General features: G+C 31.9%; 2 protein-coding genes across 2 annotated transcripts; one reads left to right on the top strand and one right to left on the bottom strand.

Moving 5' to 3' along the window:
• The first annotated feature begins 146 nt into the window (after nt 1–146).
• On the top strand, nt 147–3,918 carry LOC114326489 (uncharacterized). The gene is made up of 3 exons (XM_028274884.2): nt 147–495; nt 2,471–2,552; nt 3,578–3,918. The coding sequence occupies exons 1-3, from the start codon at nt 390–392 to the stop codon at nt 3,801–3,803; spliced, it is 414 nt and encodes a 137-aa protein (XP_028130685.1). The 5' UTR covers nt 147–389; the 3' UTR covers nt 3,804–3,918.
• A 613-nt stretch (nt 3,919–4,531) lies between these two features.
• On the bottom strand, nt 4,532–8,690 carry LOC114326487 (uncharacterized). Its single transcript, XM_028274881.2, has 2 exons — nt 8,067–8,690; nt 4,532–4,846 (listed from the first exon to the last, which is right to left on the bottom strand). Exons 1-2 carry the CDS (start codon nt 8,291–8,293, stop codon nt 4,567–4,569), a joined length of 507 nt encoding a protein of 168 aa, XP_028130682.1. The 5' UTR covers nt 8,294–8,690; the 3' UTR covers nt 4,532–4,566.
• Between the last annotated feature and the right edge of the window lie 2,713 nt (nt 8,691–11,403).

Raw genomic sequence — 11,403 nt, 5'->3', positions numbered from 1 at the left:
AGAATATAATGACGGTTGAAGGATGGAAAATATACGCGGTTCGCTGTTTATTTGATATACTCGGTTCGCTATTCCTATTCCCAACTATATAAATTATAGTAAATTTAATAATTATTATTTTCAGCTACGTTGGTTAAATTTTGTCTGAGTGGCAGTGACTGGAAATTATTATACAACCAAGCATCGTGCCCATAGTCAGTTTTGAAATAAAATTTGAAAAATTGGTCAACCAAACGATTTTTTTTTTAAATGCGAGATAACAGGAGCAAGTTAATGTCAATAAGATCAATACAATAATAATTGTTGCGAGCTATTTAGATTATGTTGACATCTTGGTAATTTTGACGACATTAATAGTTTCTCTTTCAAAATTTTTGTTGATTTAAATAATGCGCAAATTTGGAATGATAAATCCTAGACATCACCCTGGTGATGAAGAAGTTGCACTTTCTTTTAAAAGACCTTGCGTTTGCACCACAGAAAACGTAGATATAGGTAAGGTTGGTTGATAAATATTGTCATTGATTAAAATTTTACATGAACGTATCTATTTACAATATTACAGTTGTACATTAGCTCTAAATTTAATTTCTGCTTCAATTTCTGCCAGCTTATGAAGAATCAGCCAGAATCAGCTATTGGGTCGAGATATTTCACATATTGGGTGGCTAACACACTGGGAAGTGTACTTCTTTCACTTCCTCAATAGCTCTTACTTGACGCACTTTACGTTGATGGTGGGAACATACTTCTTCACGGCTTCACATTCCAAGGCTGTGGCAATGGCACTCTTCAATATTTGGTGACGACATCTTCCTAGTCGTAACATCTGCTGGAGGTCTACATCGCGCAGACCATCGAGGAAGAAGCATTGGATGGTGAATTGGTGCAGAAGATCTTCTACTTCTTTATCTTTAAAATATTTTTTTCTATTTCCGCTCCGGATTCTTGCACAGGTTCGTTGGAGCCTTGGATCCACACTTTCAGTTGACTATGGTATACTTGCTTCAAATATTGGCTGGTGTATCTTAGTTCTAGAGCCGATAAGAAGGTCTCATAGCTCTTTTGTGATCCTTCTGAGATGTTTTGGAGGATTTAGACAGCTTTACCTCGAAGTGATAAGATGAGAGTTATTGCCTTCTGTTTATTTGTCCATCCATTACTTTGTGTAGTGGTATCGAATTGTCTTCTATACGCTTAGAATGCGAGAAGCCTTTCTGTCGCGATAAAAGCGACCACTTAATATTTAATATATTTTTCTTTGATTATTATACAGTGTCCCAAAAGTAGTGGAACGGTCGAATATTTCGCGAACTAAACATCGGATCGAAAAACTGAAAAATATGTGTTCAATAATTTTCAAAAATCTATCCAATGACATCAAACACCAACCCCCACTACACTCCCTGGAGGTGGGGTGGGGGGTAACTTTAAAATCTCAAATGGAAACCCCTAGTTTTTCTTGTAGATTGGGATTCGTTACGTAAAAGTAAGCAACTTTTATTCAAGACATTTTTTCGAACTGTGGATAGATGGCGCTATAATTGGGCAAAACGATTTATCCTGATACCATAGGTAAATTATAGAAACAGTCTAATATCTCGAGAAATACACTTCCAAATGAGAAACTAAAAAAGAGGTTTTTAATATTTTTTGAAAACCTATCGATAAACACCAAACATGATCCTCCAACCCACCCCCTGGAGGTGGGGTGGGGGTAACTTTAAAATCTTAAATAGCAACCCCCACTTTTTATCACAGATTCGGATTTGTCATGAAAAATTAAGCAACATTTATTCGAAACATTTTTTAGAATTGTTGATAGATGGCGCTTTAATTGGAAAAATACGATTTATTAGCGCCATCTATCAGCAATTTTAAAAAATGTTTCGAATAAATGTTGCTTAATGTTTCATGACGAAATCGAATCTGCAATAAAAAGTGGGGGTTGCAATTTTAGATTTTAAATTTACCCCCCACCCCACCTCCAGGGGGTGGGTTGGAGGGTTATGTTGGTGTTTGTTGATAGGTTTTCGAAAAATATTAAAAACCTCTTTTTTAGTTTCTCATTTGGAAGTGTATTTCTCGAGATATTAGACAGTTTCTATAATTTACCTATGGTATCAGGATAAATCGTTTTTTCCAATTATAGCGCCATCTATCCACAGCTCGAAAAAATGTCTTGAATAAAAGTTGCTTACTTTTACGTAACGAATCCAAATCTGCAAGAAAAACTAGGGGTTTCCATTTGAGATTTTAAAGTTAGCCCCCACCCCACCTCCAGGGGGTGTAGTGGGGGTTAGTATTTGGTGTCATTGGATAGATTTTTGAAAATGATTGAACACGTATTTTTCAGTTTTTCGATCCGATGTTTAGTTCGCGAAATATTCGACCGTTCCACTACTTTTGGGACACCCTATATATTGTGACAATATTGGTTATTTTAATGGTTAATACTAATATTTTTTAGAGAAAAGTTTTGTCTACGTCGAAGGAACTAAAACTGATAACAATATTTCTGCAAATTTACCTGAGCTCACTGAAAACGTATGGTATGGTCAACATTTTAATATAAATAACTAACATTAATTAGGTAGATATTGGCTTTCTTTTCTGCTACAACCTCTTATTGTTTAAGGATTTATTAAAATTTTAGTTAAAAAAAGTCTATTCGTTGATTTTACACTGATTTCAGATTAAGTAAATATTCAACTCACCTCTGAACAAATTATTGTATATAGGTTGGTACCTTTCAATTTGAAAACAACCCTAGAAGCCTAGCCATTAAAGACCATCGGATTTTAATACTAAGTTCAACCACTATTAATAATGATCTCTTATGTCTTTTTGTGTACTGAAAATATCATATGACCTAAGCAAAAATATAAGGAATAAAGTTGAACTGGGTTCGATTTTCTGAAAATCGAATTTTCTGTCTTTTCCGCACCTTTTCCAAGTTAACATTTTTTGTTTTCGCGACCTGCAGTTATCCCTTTATTGCAGGTTTCTTATCGTGAAAACTAACAAACTTTCAAGTGGCATGAAGGAAAAAATCATGGATATGAGCCTATTAACATTACATATTTAGGTCATAATTAACACCCTCAAGGCACTAGTAGCCCTTATACCAAAATTTTTAAAAATAGAATAAATAGGTACGTAAAAAGTAAAAAAGGGGTATAAGGGAGAAAATCGTTGCAGCTGATGCGATTTTCTTGACCGCACAGTTCCCATATATTTTATTCTCCTTGATTTCATCTTTCAGTCCTCTCAAAGGCAAAAGGGATAAAATCGTGGCTGAACTTCTACTGAAATTGGAAGGTCTATAGCTGCTACTTACCGAAAAATATTGTTTTTACCTGTGTAAGTTTACCAAACAGATTTTTTTTTGTATCTAACATTTATATGTTTTATTTTTACACTGCACCTTTCTCCTTTCCTTTTTCTTTTTTGTCTGTGTCCTTTGCTGCTAGGTTTGTAAACAATGCTGCTATATAAACATACATCTGCAGCGAAAACATGGTATATTGTTTGAAATGTATAAATAATTATCACAGATTAAATAAATTCTTTTTAGGTATGAAATTCGGCCTCAAAAGTTATTTTCCAAACAGCCCATACCTTTGGTGACTTCAAGACAGACTTATATAACGAGAGTATTGCTTGATGGAAAATTAACTCACTTGGAAGCTGACGAGGAAGATGTTGAAGAAGAAAAGAGTACGATCAAGAATGTTAGTATTAACATTAAAAAGTCTGCTGCAAGATTCCTTGGAAGAGCAGGAGTTGATTTTGATTTTTAGAACAACAGAGATTTTTGAAAGTTTGTATGTCGTATAATAATGAAATATAAAAAGTGTTGGTAGAACATTAGGCAAGAATGTAAAAATAAAAATATACGATACACTCAAAACAGTTTTTATTAATTGAATCAGTAAACCCAAAGTATTGGTACGTGTAGCGTTCATCAATCGGCCTCTATTTATCCACTGCTGAACGTAGGCCTCTACCCATCTCTATCTTGAGTTTTTTGCATATAAGTTGTGGTAATGCGTTTTATATCACCCGTCAATCTAGTTGGCGGTCGTTCTCTGCTTTGATATGCCTTTTGTCTTGGTCGCCATTCAGAATTTTTCTAGTGCATTTATCATCCGTCCTTCTGGCAACATGTCCGGCCCAAGCCCATTTAGCCACGGCTATTCTTTCAACTGCATCCGTGACTCCCGTTTTCCTTCTTATTTGTATGTTTACATCCTCTTTTACATCCTCATTTATTCATGACATCCTCTTTGTTTTCTTTGAAAAGATATAGTGTTGTTTGGTTCCATATTGTAAGGAAGTATGTATAATATGTACATGTCAGTTGGTAGTTCAGATTTCTATCCTAGATGGCGCTAGACGTTATCGTCCCGGACACACTGTGTTTCCCGTGACGTGTCGTCCTAGCCTTTTATTACAGTAGATATCTGAATTACCTACGTTATATCATAGTAAATAATTGTAGGTTTTAATACAATTATTTTTATTAAACGTAACATTTATTTAATAATATTTAACAGAATAAATTTAATTATCAGTTAGAGGAATTCTAAAACTTCTCAAATTTTGAGACGTATGCGCCTGTTCGTGTTGAAGCTCTTTTATTTCCAGAGCCAATTTTTTTAGTTCATTCTTCCAGTCTTTCCACGCTTCATAGAATTTTGATATAAAGTTCATAAATATCAGGATCAAAACCATATTAATTAGAGTCACTGAAATAATAATGGGTTCACGTTCTTCTAGCACGTCAACTATTACCAGTAATTCAGACAATAGTATCAGGAATAAAAAAATACCAGTGTTGTTGCTGAAAATTATAAGAAGATTGTAATTAGTTGTTAAAAAAAAACGATGATTTTCATCGGCTCACTATAAGACTTCTATGTTTCTATCTAGTGATACCTACCGGGTGGTGAATTGGAAAACTGGCCATAGGAAATTCAATGTCAAATTCTAAACTGTTGAATTCCTGCTTCCCTAATTATTTTACATCAAAAGACATTAGAAACTATCTGTAGAGGATTGAAATCTCTATTGAAAACAACTGTTAAAATTGTTCTACGAATTAAACATATTCCAAAATTTTGTAAAAATGTAATACCTTTTTCAGTTTTTCAGCCCAAAAGTAGGCCACACACAGTGCAATAATGTGTCACAATGAAGTTATTATTTTCACATTTTTGAACTATCAATATTTTTATTTTATCATTTATTGTTTAAAAACAATACAGTTGATAAGATACCCTCAGTTAAGGAGAAAGTATTAATATTCATAATAAAGATTTTTTATTTAGTCAATGGTCACTATCAGTTAAATAGTAGGTAACGTGTGGCCTAACTTTTACACATATACCTACTGTGGCAAATGTATTATATTTTTTAAAATTTTGGCATGCGTTTAATCCTCAATTCTCTACAAATATTCTCTCATGACTTTTGATGTAAAATAATTAGGGAAGCAGGAATTAACGACGTTCTACACCTTCGTTGCGGGGTATGCCTCTCAGAGGAAAGGAGGGGAAACTTATATGCAAGTGAAAGTTGGTAACAATGCATTTATAGCAGAATACTCAAATCATATGTTTCAGTATTGAATACTTTATAAAAATAAATTATAATAAATCACGGAAATTACGGAATAAATTACGGAATTAATTATAATAAATAAATAAAAAATAAATGGGACGGTAAACAATCCTCATTTTTTAATATGTTATTCCTTACCAAAAAACCTTTAATTTAAGCACAAATAATTAAAAATCGTAAATTTGGGTCAAAAGTTATTAACTTTTTAAGAATTCCCATAAGAGCCCATGTTAAAACTTAATTTTGACCCTTAATAGTAATTAAACGGCACGGTAAAACAATTTTTAAAAATCAAGTCTTAGTTTTTTGAAGTAAACTATAACATACTAAAATTTCATGCAAATCCTTAATTCTTTGCCGAAAGTGTAGAACGTCGTTAAACAGTTTAGAATTTTACATTGAGTTTCCTATGGCCCGTTTTACGATTCACTACAAGGTATATGTTTTAATAAACATTAGAAAACTAAAAAACAACGATTCAAGGGAAGCATATACAGAAGAAATAAACTCTGATATGACAACCGTGGCTAATGTTGAAAAGTCATGTACCACCATAAAAGAATCATTTGATGACGTGAACAACACTTTTTCTTTTTTACAGACAGGACCAAGTAGGGTACTGAAATCTATCCAGCAAAATTGGTAAAGAAATGATAGCGGCGAAAGAGAGCTGGATGACTACAATTTGCACCGAAGCTGAAAACCTATATAAACTCGACGACAGCTTCAATATCCACAAGAAAATAAAGATAATAAACTGCTCGTCAAAAGTTAGGGATATAGAAAATGATGCTGATTTTCATAGTTGATTTTTTCGCGAACAGACGGATTCCGCTATTTTTTTTATTTTAGCCTTTTCTTTAGTATTTACACAGTTGTGCAAAGGTTTACTTAAACTTATTTTTTGTACTTATACCGGGTGGAAGAAAAAATATGTTTTTCTTGTGTTAAAATTGAGACACCCTGTAGGGAGAACGAGGTACAAATGTGAGTATACATCAGAATATTATTTTAGTCTTATGTTTTGTGAACATGCTGTAGTTTGAATGTCTCTGATATCATTAGAAACAAAAAAAAATAGGCGGTTTTGTAAATTTAACATGTGTTTTAACCGAAACAAAAGTTTGAGACACCTTGTAGGGAGAAAAAGGCACAAAGGTGAGTATACCCCATTATTATGTTGTAGTCTCATATTTTTTGAATATTTTATTTTTTTAATTTCTCTGAGATCTTTAATAACAAAGAAACTAGACGGTATTACTCTTTAATATGTTGTTCTATGTTTCACATGTGCGATGTGACGCATGTCGTCAGTTAAAACACATATTAAAGAGTAATATCGTCTAGTTTCTTTGTTATTAAAGATATCAGAGAAATTAAAAAAATAAAATATTCACAAAATATGAGACTACAACAATATATCGAGGTATACTCACCTTTGTGCATTTTTCTCCCTACAAGGTGTCTCAAACTTTTCTTTTCGGTTAAAACACATGTTAAATTACAAAACCGTCTATTTTTTTTATTTCTAAAGATATCAGGGACATTCAAAAAACAAAATATTCACAAAACATAAGATTACAATACGATTTCGATATATATACTCCCATTTGTACCTCGTCCTCCCTACAGGGCGTCTCAAACTTAACATAATAAAAACATTTCTTTTCTTCCACCCGGTATAAGTACAAAAAAAAGTTTGAGTAAACCTTTGCATAACTGTGTAAATACTAAAGAAAAGTCTAAAATAATAAAAAAAAATAGCGGAATCCGTTAATCTGTTCACGAAACAATCTACTATAAAAATTCAACAGAATTTTCTATATCCCTAACTTTTGACGAGCAGTTTACTATTCTCTGTTGCAGGTGTTTGGACCCAAAGACATCCATAGGGAAGTAAAGTTTAAAATATAAATAAAACCATCATATGACCAATAGCAACATATGGATCATGACTGAAAAGACAATAAACTTATTACCTAATACTTTTGAAAGAAAGATATTAAGAATAATATTGGGACCATAGATAAGAGGGTGGGGATTGGGACCCATTTGAGACAATGACATATGGAGAATAAGGTTCAACTACGAGTTATACCAATATTACAAACGATCCTCTATCTATAACATATTATGTAAAAGTATAAAGATTGCGCTGGGCAGGTCACCTTATAAGAATGGATACAATACCTAGTCGAACGCTTAGCGGAACTATGGTGGGACGTCGGTCAGTAGGAAGAACAAGGAAGAGGTGGATAGACGAAGTGAGAACCGGTGCTAAAGAGATGTTGAGGGTGGGCAGCTGGAGGAGAGCAGCCACGGATAGAGATAGTTGAAGGCCGATGCAGAGAGAGAGAGAGAGAGAGAGAGAGAGAGTGAGTTTCAGTATGTTTCAAAAGCACAGCATAAGATAAAAAAAAATAATTTTATAAAAAACGTACCTGAAATTCAAGCATATAAATAGACTATGTGCAACATAGATTACTACTACAGCCATAACAAGACACGAAAACAAACTAACTGCAGTTTCAATATACAAATGAGTATATACTTGATCTAGGGGAGTAACTGCAAGAGTAGATATTATTATTATCAAAATAAGAATCACCATGGCCGTAATAAATCCATATTTTCTATATTTACATTCAAAGGGTATCATTGGTATCATTGTTTGGAAAGAATTTTTTGTTAAAATTAATAAATCGATTTAATGTCAATATCTGTGAAGTATTCAAATTTAAATAAAGGTCAGTTTATAAGAATTTTCTATCATTCTGTTTTCCTGAGGTCTTTTTCATATTTTCTTTCCTATTTTTTTACATCTATGACCACAACTTTTTGGGGTTTCTGTAAAGCAATAATTCGCTGATATCAAAAATTATTTGATTAAATTCGAAGTTAAAAAGTATACAAAATAAAGAGTAAATTATTATCTTAAATTATTAAAAATATCTTTAAACGATCTAAATAATTTAAAACTGCTTCTTTTCGATTACACAAGTACGTTTTTCAACACTATACAGCTTCAGCTACAAATTCCACACAATGTCGTCTTCGTGGAAGCATTTGCGGTAACGTGAGATCGTTTGTAACGTGAAAGTTTAAATTCAGCTGTTTTTAGGCATTTTTTTGTGTGTGAATTTGATGGCCTTGGCTGAGCCAATTAGCCAGACAATTTATTTTAAAAACGAACATTTTTTTTTCAATCAGAGGAATTTTTTCTGTATTTCTAACTCTAAATATATGTACATAACAAACTAATATACTACTATCTAAAAAATACACTGTTTTGGATGTAAATTTTTTTTTGTATATATTTATTTTTTTTGTACTTGTTTTATTCTTATTTTTTTATTTGTTTTTTTTTTACTACGCTAAGACGATTCAACCCGATTCAACATCTCGGAGGTTTACATCTTCTTAGTTTTTTTCCTTTTTTCTTTCCTTTTTTGTCTTTTTTTTTGTTTTTTTTTCTCTTTTTTTTTCTCTTTTTTTTTTCTTTTTTTTTCTTGTTCTTTTTTAGGCATATTATAAATGCTTTAATATTTGTCGCCAAAACTTAAAATCCAAATATCATGTTATAGACTTTGAAGATTAGGCTTTAACAATGAAAATTCTATAGTGCCCGGTCAATGGAAGTAATAAATATACAGGGTGGTTCATCTTATTCGCCTCGGTCTCTGTACAGAAAACCACTTGATATTTTAAAAAACAATTTTCACAGAAATGTATAGGGCCTTTAATACTACAATCAAAAAATAATGTGCATTATACAGGGTGCTCCAAAAAAGAGTGGTATATCAAAGTTATATTTTTTCTTATGGAATGCCCTATATCTGATGACATTACTGAATTGACCTTAAAAAATAAGCTATACTTTCATAAGGGTTCCCTATACCTAAATACAGGGTGTTTTGATTTATTTTGATTTTTATAAAAATGGAAGGTTTTAGAAAAAAATAAATATCTACGAATCTAAGAATCAGTTACAAATTATTTCTTGGATATTAATAATAGACTATTTAGCATACTTAAGCAGATGCTTATTGCAACAAAATTTCTTACAGGGTGGTCAAAGTATGAGATTGTTCTATTAACAAATTCAAGCTGTAATAACTTACTTATTTTAAATGGAACACCCTGTATCTTACTAGTCTATCGCTTAGAAAATTAACTTAGCTTTCAATTTGTATAAGGGTTTCCTATACCCATCTTTTTACAGGGTGGTCAAAATATTAGATTGTTCTATTAACAAATTCAAGCTGTAATACCTTACTTATTTTAAATGGAACACCCTGTATCTTACTATACTATCGCGTAGAAAATTTACTTAGCTTTCAATTCTTATTGGGGTTTCCTATACCTATCTTCCTTCATTTTTTAAATATTTAAAGGTTTCCTAATTTGTAAGCTTTAAAAATTAGAATTAAGTACCTATGGCGTGGTTATGTACAACACATCACCAATACCGGCAATATACTTAAAAATCTTAGTCAAGATACTTTCATTAATAAAATTCACATTTTTATCATTTAATCACATAGAGTGTTATTTTAAATGACATACTAGATATTATATTCTTTATAATGGAAAATATTTAAAATCTCTTCAATTCCATGTAAACATTCTCAATACACATGTTATTCTGTAAATATAAATTCCCATGTTATTCTGTAAATACCCATTTTTACATATTTTTGTACAATAGGCTCGTTTTTGTCAAAGTAGCCATTGCATTTAATTGTCTGTAATTGCGATTCAAAAATTTAAACAAAAAGTGGTGTTCTTAAATTTACTTAATAACCGTTGGGTTAAGACTTAAATATGGAAAATACTTACACGGAATGAAATATAATTTAAATATCTTCCAAAATACGGCATCTAATATAGGGTATGCAGTTTAATGTAAACTGTAAATATTATTCAATGTCACATGTAGGCCAAAATCAACTAAAATAATACAACACTCTGTGTGATTACATAATAACAATGAAAATTTTATTAATGACAGTATCTTGTCTAAGTATATTGCCGGTGTTGGTAATGTGTTGTACATAACCACGACATAGGTACAAGAAAGAATTTGTTACTGATTCTTAGATTCGTAGATATTTATTTTTTTCTAAAACCTTACATTTTTATAAAAATCGAAATAAATCAAAACACCCTGTGTTTAGGTATATGGAACCCTTATGAAAGTGTAGCTTATTTTTTAAGGTCAATTCGATAATGTTATCAGATATAGGGCATTCCATAAGAAAAAATATAACTTTGATATACCACTCTTTTTTGGAGCACCCTGTATAATGCACATTATTTTTAGATTGTAGTATTAATGGCCCTGTATATTTCTGTGAAGAAATTTTTTTGAAATATCAAGTGGTTTTTCGTACAGACACCGAGGCGAATAAGATGAACCACCCTGTATATTATTAAATATTATTGTTCTCATGAGAATCATAAAAAATGGTACAAATTTCACAACATTTATTTATTTAACTGCTCTATCGAATGTGAACGTTATGATAACCTCGCTTCCACCTCTTCAAGGTGGGGTTGCTTCCTTTTTTTTTGCGGAAGCTGGGAATGGGGAAGAGCAATCTCAATTGCACATTGGGAGAGTGGCAACATTTGAACGGCTGTTGAGTCAGCGTTTTTGGCTTGCAGCTTAAGGTTATCTGCTATATCTAAGGTGAGTTTCTTCCAAGACGTCGTGATACTTATCAGAAAGTTCGTTGCCAGCCAAGTGTAGAAGCTTGACTAGGAGGAATAGAACTT

The sequence above is a fragment of the Diabrotica virgifera genome, chromosome 2, assembly GCF_917563875.1.
Source record: "Diabrotica virgifera virgifera chromosome 2, PGI_DIABVI_V3a".
NCBI lineage: Eukaryota > Metazoa > Arthropoda > Insecta > Coleoptera > Chrysomelidae > Diabrotica > Diabrotica virgifera.
The sequence above is the reverse complement of the archived record's forward strand: the minus strand, read 5'-3'. Positions and strand labels throughout refer to the sequence as shown.

Excerpts from the sequence above, each read along its gene's own strand:
- LOC114326489 (XM_028274884.2), top strand. The coding sequence starts at position 390 with ATGCGCAAATTTGGAATGATAAATCCTAGACATCACCCTGGTGATGAA. Across the intron at positions 496-2,470 it reads CACAGAAAACGTAGATATAG|AGAAAAGTTTTGTCTACGTC; the intron begins GTAAGGTTGGTT and ends AATATTTTTTAG. Across the intron at positions 2,553-3,577 it reads GAGCTCACTGAAAACGTATG|GTATGAAATTCGGCCTCAAA; the intron begins GTATGGTCAACA and ends AATTCTTTTTAG.
- LOC114326487 (XM_028274881.2), bottom strand. The coding sequence starts at position 8,293 with ATGATACCAATGATACCCTTTGAATGTAAATATAGAAAATATGGATTT. Across the intron at positions 4,847-8,066 it reads TTTATATGCTTGAATTTCAG|CAACAACACTGGTATTTTTT; the intron begins GTACGTTTTTTA and ends TATAATTTTCAG.